General features: G+C 43.7%; 1 protein-coding gene and 1 long non-coding RNA gene across 2 annotated transcripts; one reads left to right on the forward strand and one right to left on the reverse strand.

Annotated features, from left to right (window-relative positions):
- Positions 1 to 6,202: 6,202 nt before the first annotated feature.
- On the reverse strand, positions 6,203 to 16,786 carry LOC114891380. Its single transcript, XR_003792493.1, has 6 exons — positions 16,720 to 16,786; positions 15,046 to 16,183; positions 11,639 to 11,734; positions 9,155 to 10,449; positions 7,833 to 7,989; positions 6,203 to 6,270 (listed from the first exon to the last, which is right to left on the reverse strand). It is a non-coding gene; the product is annotated as an uncharacterized LOC114891380 (long non-coding RNA).
- On the forward strand, positions 13,032 to 14,029 carry LOC114891364 (interferon alpha-8-like). Its single transcript, XM_029215562.1, is given in 3 exon segments — positions 13,032 to 13,287; positions 13,290 to 13,484; positions 13,487 to 14,029. Coding segments are annotated over 3 exon segments (510 nt in total). The 3' UTR covers positions 13,546 to 14,029.
- Positions 16,787 to 17,469: the final 683 nt, after the last annotated feature.

Raw genomic sequence — 17,469 nt, forward strand, 5'->3', positions numbered from 1 at the left:
CACAACTTAAAACCACACAGCAAGAGAAATAGAGCGAGGCTTTGACAGATTTTATCTACCAAGGACAGCAACAATGCTGTCTCCCACCCCATGTGTGCCTTGAAAACTATGCCATTTCTCACCAACTTGAGGTTGGTCTACTTCATCCCTCTTTAAATATGGAAAGGCTTGTATTGGGCTGCACCCCGAAGGCCTCCAAGCCCCGTGGCTGCCCAGCCTGAAGACCTAAGAAAGAGCCCAGAGACCACGGAAACATCAATGTCTTACTGGACAGGGAATGTTAAGAAAAAGGTCCTGCAGCGACACCCCGTGGACAGCAAGCAAGAGGTGGCAGCAATCTTACCTATTTGAGGGAAGCTACTATTATACAGGCAATTTTCATCAGATTGGCTCATCAGTTACCAAGGAAACCAGTAGCAGGGGCCCTTCCATCACAACGCCTCAGGTTAACGACCAACAGCAGAGCAGATACTGATATTTCCCTTTTATGAGCTAGCAGGTGGAGCCGTTTTGGTCTAAGCATTAGAACAATCACTAGGCAGACCCGGGGCGATCACGCTGGTGGGCGTGGGGTGTGAGGGAAGTGGGGGCTGGTCTAGCGGGGGATGCACGAAGAGCAAGAGAAGAGCCATCCTGAGTGTCCTGACCACACAACCCACCCCTACGCACCCTACACGACCCTTACAATCTCTGTCCGCCCCTCTTCCGAGACACCCCAGGGGTCAGGTACATAGCGGCACACCGCAACCGGATACCACAAATGCAATACACACAACAGCTGCTAAGAAGTGTCAAGAGTAAGCTAGGCCCTTGGCACACAGGGCAGGAAGAAGGCAAGAGTCTTCAGTTGCCCCCCTATGGCGGCATGAGCCAGGTGGATTTCCCATGGCATCTCGCTGCACACCCAGCCATCAGACTCATTTTGCAGCCTGGCCACCACGGTGGCCCAGTCCACAAGCTGATTCCCTGCCCTCAGGCTAGCGAGGAAGTCTAGCAGTACAATACAGGGAGGTGGTGACCAGTAAGCAAAATACAAGCCTTAACAGCATTCTGAGATAACACCACCCCTACCTGTGGTTTCTGTCCTGGCCTGCAGTACAATACCGCCTGTCCACCCTCAGTCCCCACAGCCAGCGCCAAATAATGGAGCCTTTCAATTAGCAAGGCATCAGCAGGGTTGGAAGGCAGGTGGAAATACCTGCGCTTATCTTTACCAGCCCATTTCTGAACTGCATAGCCAAGAAAGTGGGATTCCTTGGTCGCTATCCATGTCTATGGTGAGAAAGGAAGACAAGAAAGAGTACAGCCATTCTGAAAAAAAGACCAGACAACGGTCTTGGGCAAAACAGGTCTTGCAAGCTAGAGAACAAAGGCCAAGGGGTCCTGAGTCCTGGGGGTGGGATCAGAGAGGGGGACAACATCCTCCCAGGAATAAAAGATGATCTCTGTTACATTAACGAGTATACCTAGTTGCCACAAGGGAACAAGCTCAACTGCAGATTTCAACCTTACCTGTTCCGGGGCTCTCTTGCAGAAACTCCTCACGCACTCCTTTCCCCTCCCACAAGCGTTCCCTATTCCTGAGAGCCACCATGGAGCCTCCTGCTGCTGAACGAAGATGTGTGACGATCTCTGGAAGTTGTCAGTGATCATGAGACAAACCCTCCCTTTTGTTATAAAAGCAACTCGCCTCTTCCACTCAGGAAGCTGCTTTTTTTCCTCCGCCCCCCACCCCAGCCTTCTCCCTTGTGCACAAGCTGTCTCTTTTAATAAAAATCTTTGCTTGCCTAAGAGTCTTGTGGAAGTGGTATCATTTCTGTGGCATTGCTGCCCAAGAATCTAGAAAGGGCCCGGTAACAATGGGAGTCCTGTTTCTCTCCCACAGCTGTTCTAGGTCCTGAAGAGTGGTCTTTTGCGTTGCTCTACGCATCATGGAAGCCTTCTATAACAGCTTGCACCTGTTGTAAGACACTGCAGACTTCAAAGAACTGTCGTTCCAACGCACTGCATCATGGCTCTGCCTCCTTCCATAGCTGGGCCCAGAAGCGCCAGGGTATTAGTATTTTGCCATCGCCAAAGGCCCAAACCACACCCTGACGGGGAAGTGGCCACACCCAATTCACAAGCCTGTCCTCAGTTAATATCCCTGAAGCCTGTGGCTTTTAACTGTATAGGGATTTTGGGTTGGGGGTATGCTCCATTACCCAAACAGATAACTCCCAAAGTATCTGATAGGAAACCCAGGTCCTCGCGTTTTGCCTTCACCAGCCAGTCCCGGGCAGTCAGATCGGCCACAAGCACAGGGCTGCTACTTTTAAACTGCAAAGAGCCTCTGAGGTTAACAGGATATCATCAGTATAAGCGTCGAGAAAGACATGCCTCATGGTAGACAGCTGCCACAGGTCCCACTTGCTAGTGGATGGCCATCTTGGGATTATCCCCCCACCCTACCCCGTTATCCATCATTATTTCCCGACATCTCAGCACTCACCGGAGTATCCTCGGCCTCTGAGTTCTTGGCTGGCTCGCCACCTGTTGAGCGGCACGCTGCAGGCCTGCAAGCCTTATAGCTGCCCAATCTCCAGACCCAAGAAAGAGCCCAGAGACGGTGGCAGAGACATCAGTGGTCTACTGGACAGGGGTCTTACATGTCTGTATTAAAAGGTCCTCAGGGAACACCCAGCCGTGAAAAGCAATCGGCCGGCAGCCATGTTTGCCACTCCTCCGGGACACAGGAGACTACCATTTCTAGGGAGAACTGACCTCAGGTTCGCTCATCAGTTACCAAGGACACCAGCAGCTGGGGCAGGTCTCTCACCACCCCTCAGGTTAATCACCATCACCACCACAGATATTTCCCTTTTATGAATTAGCAGGTCGAGCTGTTTTGGCCTAAGCTTTAGAACAATCACGTGGTGGGGCAGGGCGCAAGCATGTTGGTGTGAGCGGGGTGTGACTGAAGCAGGGACTGGTCTAGCACGGGATGCACAAAGAGCAAGAGAACAGCCATCTTGAATTGACTAACCATACAGAGTGTTGATTTTTTACAAAAAAATTTTTTGGAAATAATATTCTATGACTTCCAAAGGTAGGTTAGAGTTTATCAAGCTCGGCGGTGCACACATTCGAGGCCAGATAATTCTTTGTTGTGGCTGCTGTCCTGTGGGTACTGTAGGGTATTTAGCAGCATCCCCGGCCTCTATCCATTAGATGCCAGTATCAGCCCTCGTCACCAGTTGTAACAACTGAAAATGTCTCCAGACATTGCCAAACATGCCCTCGGGGACAAAACTGCCCTCACAGAGAACCAATGGATTAGGTCATAATAGCTTGCTTACTGGGCCACTCACTTGTGAGGCCAAGGTGCCTTTTAAAAAGTTCAACTACACTGAGTATACCATGCTCACAGAAAAACCAGACCACAAGGAGAGTCACTGTGAGGTGCTTCTGTACCCAGTACCAGCTGAGGTCCCAGCTGAGACTTATTCGCATCAGACAGGCAAGTGAAAGTGCCTACCACATGCCAGGTCAATCCCAGCCACCCAGTGGAGTGTGCTCCTGAGGCCCTAGAGACGGTGAAACAGAGACAAGCCATTCCTTCTGTGCCCTGTGGGAATCCCTGGCTCACAGAATCTGTGAGATGAGACATTGATTATTTTGGGTGATAGATTTTGGAGTCATTTGTTTCAAAGCTATAATACTGGGGACATCATGTTTGTTTGTATTGTGAGTGGAGGTCTACAACAATAAACAAACAAGCCCTATTTATCAGATCAGATTGAGTATGAGTGTAAAATCCTTTAAGACTTCAGAAAGATCTAGGTGGTGTCTCAGAGCGTCTTTCAAGCAAACAAAAGGCCTTCTGAGGATCCTACGGAATGCCTCACAGATTCTCTCCATTAAGTGACAGGGCTCTAAAACACCAACTTGCTGTCTCACTGGAGACTCATGGGTAGCCCAAAGTGAAAAAAGGTATATATCTGAAGAGATTTGTGGGTGTGCCTCTTATTCAATGGCATTCATTATAAACGGATATACAGCAAACCCAGTAAATGTTTACAGTAATTATATCAGTTTAGACTGAAAGTAATAGCATACACAATAAAGAGGGCTTCAGATCCCCAAACTTTTCCAGAAAGGAAGCAGGATGAGAAGTCTACACGATGTAAGACATAAGCACTTCTTGTGGGAAAGGAAGGATAACTTAAAAGGCAGAGCCAAGAAGCCAGAAAGGAGAAAAACCAGCCTTGGAGAATAACTCCCAGAGACTTAGAACTGAGCCCTAATCTGAACATTGACACCACCTGCCCTAATAGGGAGGTGAATTACAATAGGCCGGTGACTGCTGTGTGCTTTCTGCTTTACCCCATTTTGAATGGGACTATTATAGTATCTTATGCCTGCCTCACCATTGTATGTTGGGAGTAAAGGAACAAATAACCTCTCTATTTAGATTACAGGGCTTCACATTGAGAAGACTGGCACTCAAGGAGCAGTGCTAGAGGAACTGTGCCTGAGGAACTCCATCCACACCTTGATCTGAGGGAGAAGGTGAAACTCTGGACCTGGATTTTTGCCATAATAAGATGAGACCCTGGAAGGTTTTGAGAAGTGATGAATGTATTTTACATGTGAAAGGATGTGACGTTTTATGGACTGTAGCAGATTGTATTTTTAAAAGATGGCAGCAACATTTCCCTCATTTCACATATTTTTCTAGAATGTTGAAAATCCTCCACTAAGAGATATATTGTCTAATTCGTCTCTCCTTGAATCTGAATGGGTTTGTGACATCTACAATACGTAAAAATGATACTGTGATTTCTGAGGCGTGGTCATAAAAGGTACTGCTGCTTCTGCCTTGCTGACCGAGCCATCACAGGAGAAGTGCTATCACTCTGAGTATCACTCTTAGCCACCGCGCCACCAGGCAAGTCTGAGCAGATTACATTTAAAAGAAGTATCTTCCTTCTGATCTTTTCAAAGATAACAGGAAAATAAATAATATATAACTTAGACCTTCGAATCAAGTGGGGTCTTTTTCTTCATTAACAAGTTGACAGGAAAACTCAGGGATTAAGGAAAAATATTTTGGCTCTTGAGATACAGAACTTCACAGACTTTCACTAGTCACGAAGTTCAGCAAGTGGTTATTTTCACTGCCCTCATTAAGACTGGTTACTGATTAAAGGAATTGTTGATGCAAATACTTAGGCCAGTCCATGCTTAGGGTACCACTGTTTCAATGGCCTTCAAATTTTTTTAAAAAAAATAAAGAATAAGTGAGACTTCCCTGGTGGTCCAGTGGGAAAGACTCCACACCCCCAATGCAGGGGGCCTGGGTTCGATCCCTAGTCAGGGAACTAGATCCCGCATGCCATGCCACAACTAAGAAGTTCGCACGCAGCAACTAAAAGATCCCGCATGCCGCGACAAAGATCCCACATACCACGACGAAGATCCCACATGCCACAACTAAGACCCTGCGCAGCCAAAATAAATAAATATTTTTAAAAAACGAAGAATAAAAATTGTTTAAAAAAGCCATTTTGGACTGACCTCTAGAGGGGAAACGACGTCTCAATTTCTTCCAAAACCACAAATTTGATTCTATTTGTTTGTGCTCCAAAGGAAAGAGATTCCAGGTGAGTAAGTAAAGACCAGTGAAGCCTCTGAATACTGGTATCCATTAATATATCAGTGTTCAGGGACTTCCCTGGTGGTCCAGTGGGTAAGACTCTGCACTCCCAATACAGGGGGCCTGGGTTTGATCCCTGGTCGGGGAGCTAGATCCTGCATGCATGCCACAACTAAGAATCCACATGCCACTACTAAGAAGTCCACATGCCGCAACTAAAGGATCCCGCGTGTCGCAGCAAAGATCCTGTGCCACAACTAAGACCCAGCGCAGCCAAAATAAATAAACAAATATTGAAATATATACATATATATATATCAGTGTTCAAACCTAGATACTGGTATCCCTGAGGGTGCATGATTACTATCCAGGGGCATGCAAGCCCATAGATTTTAAGAACACATTTTTTACATCCTCAGCATCGATAAACATCCTTGATGAAACTGATCAGCCAGAGAAGAGAGATGGAAGTTTGGCCCATCGCCATTTTCACATTTAGACTTTACATCACTTTGTAAAATAAAGTCCTTCTTACCCATTCCAAGCCTCAGCCTGGCGCACGGCCTCAGGGTGCAAAACCTCTGTGACACCAGAGGGACAATTCCAGAAGGCTTAGTTCTTCAGAATGATTCCTTTGATAGAAAAGCAGAGGGGACTTTAATAAGATGTTTATGCTTTATCAGTTACATCCTCTCTCCCGTATCAACATCCTTCTTTTTATTGGCTAGTTTTGATCAACGTTAAATGTGCTTAATTTTCATTTTATCCTAAACATGACTACTCCTCAGCGCTATGACCACTTGTTAGTATTATTTTGCTTCTGTCATTCCGTTCACACCCAAACTTCTTCAACGTTCTCTGGATTATCTGTCCCTATTTCTTCACACGCACATCATTCCTCCAATTGCCATAATTTGGCTTCAACCTCCCTGTTCTCTTAAAACTGCTCAGCCAAAGTTTATACTGAACTATCAATACATGTTACTGAGATCAGAGATCACTGTCAGGCAGCCTCAGCTGACATCTCAGAAGCATCGGACACTTGTTACCACGCCCTCCATCTTAAGGTCTGACGCTCATCTGGTCTCCGTGTCACCACCATCCTCTGCTTTTCTGCCCCACCTCCTCTCCTTCCTTTGTTGACTGCTCCCTCTCATCTTAGGGAATTGGTGTTCCACAAATTCCATGCTAGTCCCACACTTCATCCTCTCTGCACATACACTCTCAACCTCCCAAATACTTCCAAATGTCCTCTCTATGATTGTGACCTCCATATGCATGTCTTTCCCCAGAATCTTATCTCCAAACATTAGATCCATATTTCTACATGCTAGAATATCTAGAATATCTCCACTTCACGTGTTCAAAGTTGAATCCATATTTTCCAAACTTTCTCGCCCTTCTATGTTCCTTGTGTGAATGGGTCCCAATCATTCTGCAGCCCAAGAGAGAGACATGGACATTATCGTTCCTCAAAGCCCGTAGCCAATAAATCATCGCAGATTGTTCTTCTGACATCATACTCATGGCCACCCATCATCTGTACAACAGCCTTTCTACATGAAGGGATAGGCCTACCTTATGACTCCTATTTCTTTCATTGCAGTTGTTTTAAAATATATTCACAGACTGTCTCATACTCTTTCCTGTCCCTTCCCTCGACTATGTGCTTGATGTAGCAACTTCCCTCTAATCAATACACAACACAGGTTGAAGTGATGGTGTGTAACTTATAAGACTCTGTCATAAAACAATTTACTGCCTTCTCCACTTCTGGTTTTCATCACTCACTTTGGTAGAAGCCAGCTGTTGTGAGGACACATCACAGGGCTTAGTGGAGGGGCTCAGGTGACTGTGATGAGGAACTGAGGCTTCCTGCCAGTGGTCATGTGAATGACCCACGTTAGAAGCAGATCCTCCAACCCAAGTCAAGCCTTCAGGTGACTGCAGGCCAGCTGACATCTTGACCGCCACCTCATGAGAGATCCTGAGCCCACTGAAAGCGCTCTCAAATTCTTGATTCATAAAAACTGTTAGGTAATAGACTAGTGGTTAACGCCACTGAAGTTTTAGGTTATTAATTATGCATCAATAGAACACTAATTTACCAATGTAGGAGACCCAATGCAAATTTCTAGCCTCCTTTGCAGATAGAATGCAGGCACTTGAATAAGACTTTGCCAATCTGAAGCACCTGTGTGACGTTTTGATCCGGAGTGAAAAATGAGAAGATATAGGCTCTGTGTGGCGATTCCATGTTTGCTGGCTGAAGTAGTGGTTTCCCATGGTGGCAAGTTCAAGTTTCCAGGAAAGAAATGGCATCAAAAAATGGCATTTCCTTTCAGTTCTTACTGGAATATCGGCAAAAACATAAACAGAATTAACGAAACCATTTATGTGCCTTTTGGATTTTATGGGTGACTGAAGGTTAAGGGCACTTTGCACCTCTTTAAAAGCAAAAGAGTGAAGTAAGCCAGAAAGAGAAAACCAAATATCGTATATTAACGCATATATGTGGAATCTAGAAAAATGGTACAGGTGAACCTATTTGCAGGGCAGGAATAGAGACGTAGACATAGAGAACAGTTGTGTGGACATGGTGGAGGGGGAAGGGAAGGGTGGGATAAACTGGGAGATTAGGATTGATGTATATACACTACCATGTGTAAAACAGATAGCTAAGGGGAACCTGCTGTTTGGCACAGGGAGCTCAGCTCGGTGCTCTGTGATGACCTAGGTGGGATGGGGGAGGGGGTGGGAGGGAGGTCCAAGAGGGAGGGGATATTTGCAGACATATACCTGATTCACTTCATTGTACAGCAGAAACTAACACAACATTTTAAAGCAATTATACTCCAATAAAAAAATAAGAAAATAAAAGCAAAAGTAAGATTCAGCGGACTTCCCTGGCGGTCCAGCAGTTAAGACTGTGGTTCCACTGCAGCGGGCAAGGGTGTGATCCCTGCTCAGGGAACTAAGATCCCACGTGCCGCGCGCGGCCAAAAAAAAAAAGTTAAGACTGAGCACTTAATATATAGATTAAACTACCCCCACAAAGCAAAATAAAACAAAAGGCAAAGCTTGTCATGTTATAACATAAATAGTAAAATTTGCAAATATAGCAATTATCCTAAGATAATAAATACTAATTATTATAAATTAAAATGAAATTTCTTTCTATTCAAAACTACAGTTTCTTATTGTTGATAAAAATCTGCCAAAATGACTCAATATATTTTTTAATGGAAGCAGACAAAAAAGTCTTTGAACTGAGTAAATATTTACAAGATTCAGGCCACTAATAAGTGCAGTCAGCCCTCCAAATACATGGGTTCAACCACTACAGGTTGAAAATATTTGAAAAAAAAATTCCAGAAAGTTCCAAAAAACAAAGCTTGAATTTGCCATGTGCCAGCAACTATTTATAGCAATTACATTCTATTAGGTATTATAAGTAATCTAGAGGTGATTTAAAGTATATGGGAGATGTATGTAGGTCATATGCAAATACTATACCGTCTTATATAAGGAACTTGAAGATCCACACGGTATCCGTGGAGGTCCTGGAACCTCTCCCCCTCGGGTACTGAGGGAGGACTGTAGATGAGACATACTGTGGAAGCTTAATTCTCCTTTTTGACTTCCTGAGTTTTCTGAGGAGCTGATTAATACAAAGAAAGCATTTACTAATTTTCATGTCTTAACTTCCAGTATGACAATGTCCCAGGCACAGCAGTTGTGTACTTTCCTTCTCATATCGACCCTGGTACTTTGTGTTTATTTTGGGGTTTTTGTTTTTTCTCCTTTTTGTTGTTTTTGGCCACGTCCAGCAGCTTGTGGGATCAGGGACTGAATCCGAGTCACAGCAGTGAAGGCGCAGAGTCCAAACCACTGGAGCGCCAGGGAATTCCCTGAGCCTGGTACTTTGGAAGCAGTTCTTCAAAGTCTGGCTAGAGTCCTCATTGCTCAGAAAGTCTTTCCATCTCCATTTTCTGCACCAAACAGGTCTCCAACAATTCTAGCTGCTGATCAGTCCAATGAGGATTATCATCCCTCTTTGCTGAAAAAGTTGAAGGTCTGCTAGATTACCGCATGGAGAAAGAGGTGGCCTGAGCTATTTGCAACTGGCTGCTCCTGGAGGAACCTGAAAACCTTCTTGTCCTTCAGGCAGGAAAACAATGGAAAGATTCTTCCACTAGGTGCAGAACTTGTGAGGGTCTCCTGCTTTGGCAGGCCGTGGTTCGGGGCTGGTCACAGCTAAGGGTGCAGACAGGGCTGGAGAACATCATCCTGGGTGACCTCAGTGAGGAGGGTGGCAGGCCCCGGTGAGCCTGGTGATTCAGGTGTCTGGCTGTGGGAGCCTATATCCAGCTGCTCTGAGTACCTGCCTGCAAATGAGATTCTTAAACAGTACAAGGTTGTCAATTCTGTACTTATGCCAATGTTGTTTCCAAGTTTTTCCAATTTCTCTTCAATTTATTGGCAACAGATAATGTCGCAACTTCAACGTTTCTTTTATTACGCTGGAAATTAAACATTCATGGAAAAGGACAGAGTATAAATCCAATAGGGTGTGCTCATCCAAATGAGACCCCAGGTTGAAATAAAATCTGAGTCTCAATCTGTGTCTTTTTAAATTCTAATAAGAGTACTTAGACATTTGACATTTTACTGTATGTTCATGCTTTGTAATGCACCAAAATACAACTAGCCTCGCCTCTCTCCATGTCCCCTTTAAGGGGCTAAGACATTAGATTTGAATTCTTCCACATGACTTGATAGGAGTCATAGCTCATGTCTCCAGACATAGTCTACGGATAAGAGTGGCATAAATGTTAACACCAAGGGCTAATTCATACCATTCTCTTCCTTCTGTCACCAAAAGTGTGCTCACCACATATATATGTGACAAGGTGCTTGGCAATGTGGATTCCAGGAAAGTGAGGCAGGGATGGTGACCGCCCTCCAGGGAGCAGGGAGGACAGACTTTAGAGGCAGGATTAGGATGAGGGAAGCAGTACGTGCTCAGTGCAGCTGAGGGCCAGTGCTCAGAGCTGATGAAGGGGAGGGCCTGGGAGCAGCAGAAGGCTCCACTCTGACAAAAATCTGGGGCTCCTGAATTTAAATGACATCAGATTTTGATTTCCTCTTCTAAAAAACGGAGACAACTCAAGTAGTTGTCACACAGGCAAATGTAAAGATTAAATGAAGTTTGCAAATTATAGTCTGAGAATCTGAATTTAGTGAACATAGCTGCCTTTAGCATTAATGTGACATATAGTAACTTGTAGAGTCCATGATCAGCCCCGCCAAGAGAGGCTTTGACTGCCGCTCCCTTAACACTGTCAGGGGTCTGCGTGTTGAGGCCCCAAATGCAAACTGTAGGAGAGGGGTTGCCTTCTGGACTGCGAAGGAGCAAAGCCCAAGTTTCCAGGCCTAGAGCAGTGTCTGGTACATTAAGGAGAGAAATCCTACAGCACTTGAAACATTTGCAGAGAACCAGCATCAAGGAAAAATGGCTGCTCTGTGAATAGTATAAATGAGATAAACAGTCCCTTCCCTCATCCTCAGTCTCAGACCACCTCTGGTGATATTATTTTAAGACAAAGGTGTTTTTAAATGTTATGGGGACCAGGAAATGGGTTATAACATGTACACGGGGCAGAGGGTGACGAAATGGGCCATTCCTATATTTTTAGCTATGGAAGGTCACAAGGTTACTTTGAAAGCTATTTCCTGGCTATTTGGGTAAAGAAAGGGAGGGCTTCCCTCAAGCATGGAATGTAAGAAGGCACCAAATCTAAGTGATCAAGATAAATCATATTTTAACGCAATACATAAAAATGAAAATGCCACAACACACATGCTGAAGAAAATAGCAAAATTTTAAATAAAGACAGAAATGACCCTGCATTTGGATGACGCTGACAGTCTTACAGAGGAAGGCTTCACGTTGCCAGTGAATTTGGGTAATTTCTGTTTAGTCTATAAAATTCTTACCAGAGAAAATGAGAAGATCAGACCTGGTAAACGTCCTCAGCTGCTTGTACAGGACACTAGTAACTCTTCTTTCTACACTAAAGTCAAGCTGGAGTCCTGAGAAAGGTGTTTCAGAAACTCGAGTTAAATAAAAATTATTTAAGACTTCACAGAGTCACAAGCAACTGTCAAACACTGCAGTTCTCTCAACCAAGAGAAGAAGTAGTCTTGAAAATATTAATGAGTTTCCTTCCATTAAAGCTAGGAAAGTAAAATTATATTAAATTCTTGTTTTAGTATAAAGAAACTATAGTTTAATAAAATGCTATGTTTTAATACCCATATATTTTAATATCCTACCTTCAATATCTAAATATTCATAAATTATAAAAAATTCTAAAATATTTAAATCAAGCAATATAAGTTTAATTTAAAAATATAAAAAATAAAATGCTGTGAGTTTTTTTTGTTTGTTTTCTGCGGTAGGGGGGCCTCTCACTGCAGTGGCCTCTCCCGTTGCGGAGCACAGGCTCCGGACGCGCAGGCCCAGCGGCCATGGCTCAAGGGCCCAGCTGCTCCGCGGCATTTGCGATCCTCCCGGACCCGGTCACGAACGCGTGGCCCCTGCATCGGCAGGCGGACTCTCAACCCCTGCGCCACCAGGGAAGCCCCCTGTGAGTTTTTTAATGTTCCTACTTTTCAGTTATTCAGTACTTCCTCCCCCATGTTAACGCTGTATCCCTGAAAGACACCATGAAGTCCCAGAGCATCTACAGGGGCGCTCAGCTCCCGCGTCCTCGGCCCCGGTGGTGGCTGCGCTCCGACTCACCCCCAGGGCGTCCCCAACACCGTCCGGGCGCCCCATCGCCGCCGCCGCGTTCCCCTTTCTCTGAGCCGTCGCAGCATAGCGCCAGAAACGAGCCCGAATCTGTAAAATCGGCCCCAACTCGCTTCCCAACTTCAAACCCCTCAGAAAACGGCTTCTTTCCCAAAAATGGCCTCGCTCAAGTTTCTGTGCGAAAATAAAGCACGAAACTCAGGGGGAAAGCCAGAAAATGCAAGGTTCCAGCTTCCAACCAGACAAAATTGTCGCTGGCGCGGCCGCGAAAAGGCTCCCACTTCAGAACTCAGCATCGCGAAGACAAAAGTTTTTTCCTCACTATTAAATCAGTATAAAGTTTCTCCGTGAGGATGCAACTCAACCTTCTCTCGTGCTGCCCAAACCGCGGAAACTGCAAACTCTCGTAAGTCAGCCTTTCCCTAGCCGAACCGATCAAAAGACATCCGGCGCCCATTCGCCTCCGCCTAGAGAAGCGCGCTGTCCCGGGTTCCAGGGAAGGAACCTTCCCGGCTAATTATTTAGTGGTTCCCGCGCGCCCCCTCGCGGCCAGCTCGTGAATCACTGAAATTCTCAATGGCCCAGATCTATTTGCTAGTGGCAGGAGTGATACTCAGCTCCATCCCTGCTCGCCCTCTTGGCTGGAATTTGCCTTGGATCCATAGCCTACAGAACAGGGAACTCTTCATACTTCTGAGACAGATGAAGAAGATCCCGTTTCAGTCATGCCTAGAGGACAGAACCGACTTCAAATTTCCTTGGAAAACAGGGAATATCACAGAAATCCTGACGACTCAAGGCACCGGCTACCACCATCTGACGCTCCAGCAGATGGTAACTTCTTCAGCAAGGAGGAAAGCCAAGCAGCTTGGAACAACACCCTACTCCATAAACTACTCTCTAGCCTTGATCACACCTTGGAACTACTGCATGAGCAAGTGGAAAATGACAATCTGGACTGTCCATATTTGGGAATTGTTGTCCCTAAATATTTCCAAAGAATCCATCTCTATCTGAAGGAAAAGGAATACACCCCTGTGCCTGGGAGGTTATCAGAGGAGAAATTAAAGTGTTCCTTTCTCTCATGTAATAATTCTCCAATTACTGTCAACAAATAAAGAAGAAAGGTACACCTGTGACACTTCTAATCAAATGATTATTGTCTGTTTACTCCTCTAAAGGTACGTCCACTCATATTTCTGCACATGCTGAAAAATATCTGAAGTATCACGAGTTTACAAAAATATATTTACAAAGAGGAACACAATCTATTTTCTTATACAAGTAATTTTACAATGTGCTTTCTAAAATCTGTTTAACTTCTTGGAGGGTATTTGGATTCCCAACTATGACGTTCATTTTAAAATGGAAAGGTTGTTAGCATAGTATGCTGTTCAAGACATTTGTCAGTTAATTTCATGCTAGCTGCTGTCACAGAGAAACAGGAAGATGTCAGTAATTGGGTCATAATAGAAATTTATCTTTCCATCCTTAAGAGAAAAATGCAGGCATTCCTAATCAGATGAATTTTCTAGTTGGCTTCCTCTAAACAGTGATGTAGGGACACGGGTGCCCTCTATTGTGTGGCGTTGCTCTATTCAACGTGTGATTTCCGATTTGTGGTGTGTGAGTCTATTCCACTCAGTGGTAAAGGAAAAAGTATGGGGATTACATGGGATGTTTTCAAGGGCCAAGACAGTATAGGGCAATATCACCTCTGCCCACATTAGTTGGCCCGAATCTACTTTCATGGGAATCTAAGTGCAAAGAAGTTGGGAAGTTATTGGGTGACTAATGGAAGAAGAGACAAGTTCAATGAATAAGACTACTTTTCATTTTTATACTATTTGTACTAATGACATTCTAGAGAAAAGAAACCAAAACAATGTTCTTGCTTCCACTCACATTATAAAAAAAATTTGACTTGGGGTCTGACTCCACAATTTCAACTTAGGTATGATGACATGGATGTCACTCATTAGAGTTCACAGCGTGATTGACTCTTTGAAAGAAGCATTCAAGTTCATTCCCAAAGGCACAGACTAACAAGGAAAATATCCGCAAGTGTAGACACAAGTTGTTTCCTTTTTGCCTGAGAGAGACAAGAAAAGTAGGGCCACGTAGCTCCTTGAAAGTACTTGAGGATGACTGAACTAAATAAAAGTGGAGAGTGGGTCTTCCATTCATGTCCAGGCCCGTGATTCTCATCCTTATCTGCTAAATACTGAAAATGCGAACTTGAAGAAAATAGTGCTGCAAAGACTTTTAAAAAATACCTCACACAATATTCCATTGTAACTTCCCTTGTAGAACCGCAAAGGATTTTAAAGTATCTGTAGATTATTGTCCTCTCACATCATATCTATCAAATATATCTATCAAATATATGACTGAGCTCCTGAAATGATAGGGACTGGACTAGCTGTCTAGGCAACGGGGTTGGGTAAGATGGTGTCTCTCCCTTTAGGTATTTTACACACTCCTGGAAGGTATTCTGAGGATACAATAGGTCAGGACATGTCTTACTATTTGGGCATCTTCAACAAAATAGCATAGACTGGGTAGTTTGTAAAGAGCAGAAATTACTCACAGTTCCATAGTCTGGAAATCCAAGATCTGGGTGTCAGCGTGGTCCAGTTCTGCTGAAAGCCTGCTTCCAGGTCACACACTGTCCACTTCTCCTTGGCAGAGACTGGGGGATTTATCTGAGACCTCTTTTAAAAGGGCACTAATTCCAATTGTGAGGCCTCCATCCTCATGACCTAATCACCTCCCAAAGGGCCCACCACCTAACACCATCACTTTGGGGATTAGGACTTTAATGAATCTTGTGGGGTACCAAACCTTAAGAACATAAAGGTCTGTAAAGGCTACACGCCTGTCATTTAGAAGTAAGAATATATTCATGCTGAGTAAATAAAGATGAAAGGGCAGGTTAGCAGGAAAAAGAGCAGACCAAGGACTCAGAATCCAAACTCATGGTTTTGGACCTGACGTCATGCTTTATTACCGGTCAAATTTTGGAAATCAAACTGAAAGGAGCCCACTCTCCCATGGAACGGAACGAAGATACAGGATGCAACAGATCATTCATCATTCTTTGTGAAGAGTCTCCAAAGATTCTCAGGAGAAATGTAGTAATTGCCACATCAATAAAGATCTACTAAGGAGTAATATGTGTCTGGTTACTGTGAGCTGTGAGATTCAGGGAGAGTCTGAGTTCAGACAGGTGGCTCTGTATATGACACCAGGCTAGTTCTTTTCTATTATAACCTAGTAGAGGGCAAATTAGAGATGAGGCCATCCTCATGAGTTTAATATAGTGCCAGGCAAAGGCTGAAAATTGTGCTGCAACTTGAATCCCCAGAGCCATATGCATCTTAAAGGAAACATAATCCTAGTGGTTTTAGCAATAAGCTCAGTAGGCATGACTGATACCAGTAAGGGAAGAGTAGAAATATTAGCCATTTCGATTATAATCCCAGCAAATATGGCCCTGATGAGGCAAAATAGCTTGGTCATTTGCAAATGCCTTCCAGTAGGAGGAGAAAATCTAAGAAATTGCTTTAGTTAAAACTACCTGTTGAGTGATAACACTGGGCCTGGTGCCCATGATACCGCAGAGAATAAGACAGAGTCCAGTTACTACACAGCTGATTTGCCAAAGATGGTCACATACCTATTGTTTGAAGATGGGAATGTAGAGGGCTGAAGCAACATAACTTCCACTGCAAAATAAAAAGTATTAAAGATTGGAGCTGAAAGTTAATTCTTTCCACGACATAATATTTATTCAGTTCTCAATTAATTATGAAGATGGTTTCCTTTGGTTTGAAAAGGATAGACTTGGATTGGCACCTCTGAAAATCCTTAGGGAAATTTGAAATTTAATGCAAAAATAGAGAGAAAGATTCAAATTGATGATGACTGCTAAATCATGCATTCTCATTGGGGATGCTAACTGCTTCCATGGGTACAAACATTAGTTTTTAGGGGTATGACAAATTTTGCTATTACAATGCTGTGTCACTCCAAAGCTTAACCCTATACAACAAAATCTTATTCCTTAGTATTCATTTTTGTCTTTGGGTTTTCTTGTGTATCATACATACAAGAAGCCTTGACACTGAGTTCATGGAAGATAAACAAACTGCATACACGATCAGTGCTCCACACTATGGTGACTTGATGGCTCACTGGAGGACTTTCTCTCCATCATTTGCTTGATCTCAAAGTAATATTGTGAGAGGTGGCTTTCACTTACTTCTGAGCTCCCATTGGCTGTCTTGTGGATGTTGCTTATGTTTGAGTCTCAGTATGATTTGCGCTATGGGAATTAAATACAAATAGAAAATTGTATTTGCATATTAAATACAAAAAAGGTTATATTTTATCATTTAATTCTACTGAAGTTGTTCAACACATCCATAATTACAGCAAGTGCTTAACAGAAAAAAATGTTTACAATATCTAGATGAATATCTAGCAGCAGTGAAATTAAAAATTATTTTCTGAAAAAATTTTATTGTTTGATATGAAGCAAAATTAAAAGTTAAGTATCTAAAAATAAATATTAAGAAAATATATATATTTTTTTTTTTTTGGCGGTACACGGGCCTCTAGCTGTTGTGGCCTCTCCTGTTGCGGAGCACAGGCTCCGGACGCGCAGGCTCAGCGGCCATGGCTTACGGTCCCAGCCACTCCGCGGCATGTGGGATCTTCTGGGACCGGGGCACGAACCAGTGTCCCCTGCATCGGCACGCGGACTCTCAACCACTGCGCCACCAGGGAAGCCCAAGAAAATAATTTTAAAATTTCAATGATTTTGAGCAGTTTTGAATGATTTTTAAGTATATCTATACCTTGGTAGTACTATAAAGTTTATAAATTTTATTTGAATATGTAGTTTGCTACATTCCTGTTTATATAAGTAAATATAGTAATTAAAAGTCACTCTGAAAACTTACTTGTAAAGTTAAATTAAAATTCAATAGCTTATCAATCAGTGTGATAC

Source organism: Monodon monoceros, unplaced genomic scaffold (assembly GCF_005190385.1).
Source record: "Monodon monoceros isolate NGI ecotype Baffin Bay Population unplaced genomic scaffold, NGI_Narwhal_1 Contig7615_ctg1, whole genome shotgun sequence".
Classification (NCBI taxonomy): domain Eukaryota; kingdom Metazoa; phylum Chordata; class Mammalia; order Artiodactyla; family Monodontidae; genus Monodon; species Monodon monoceros.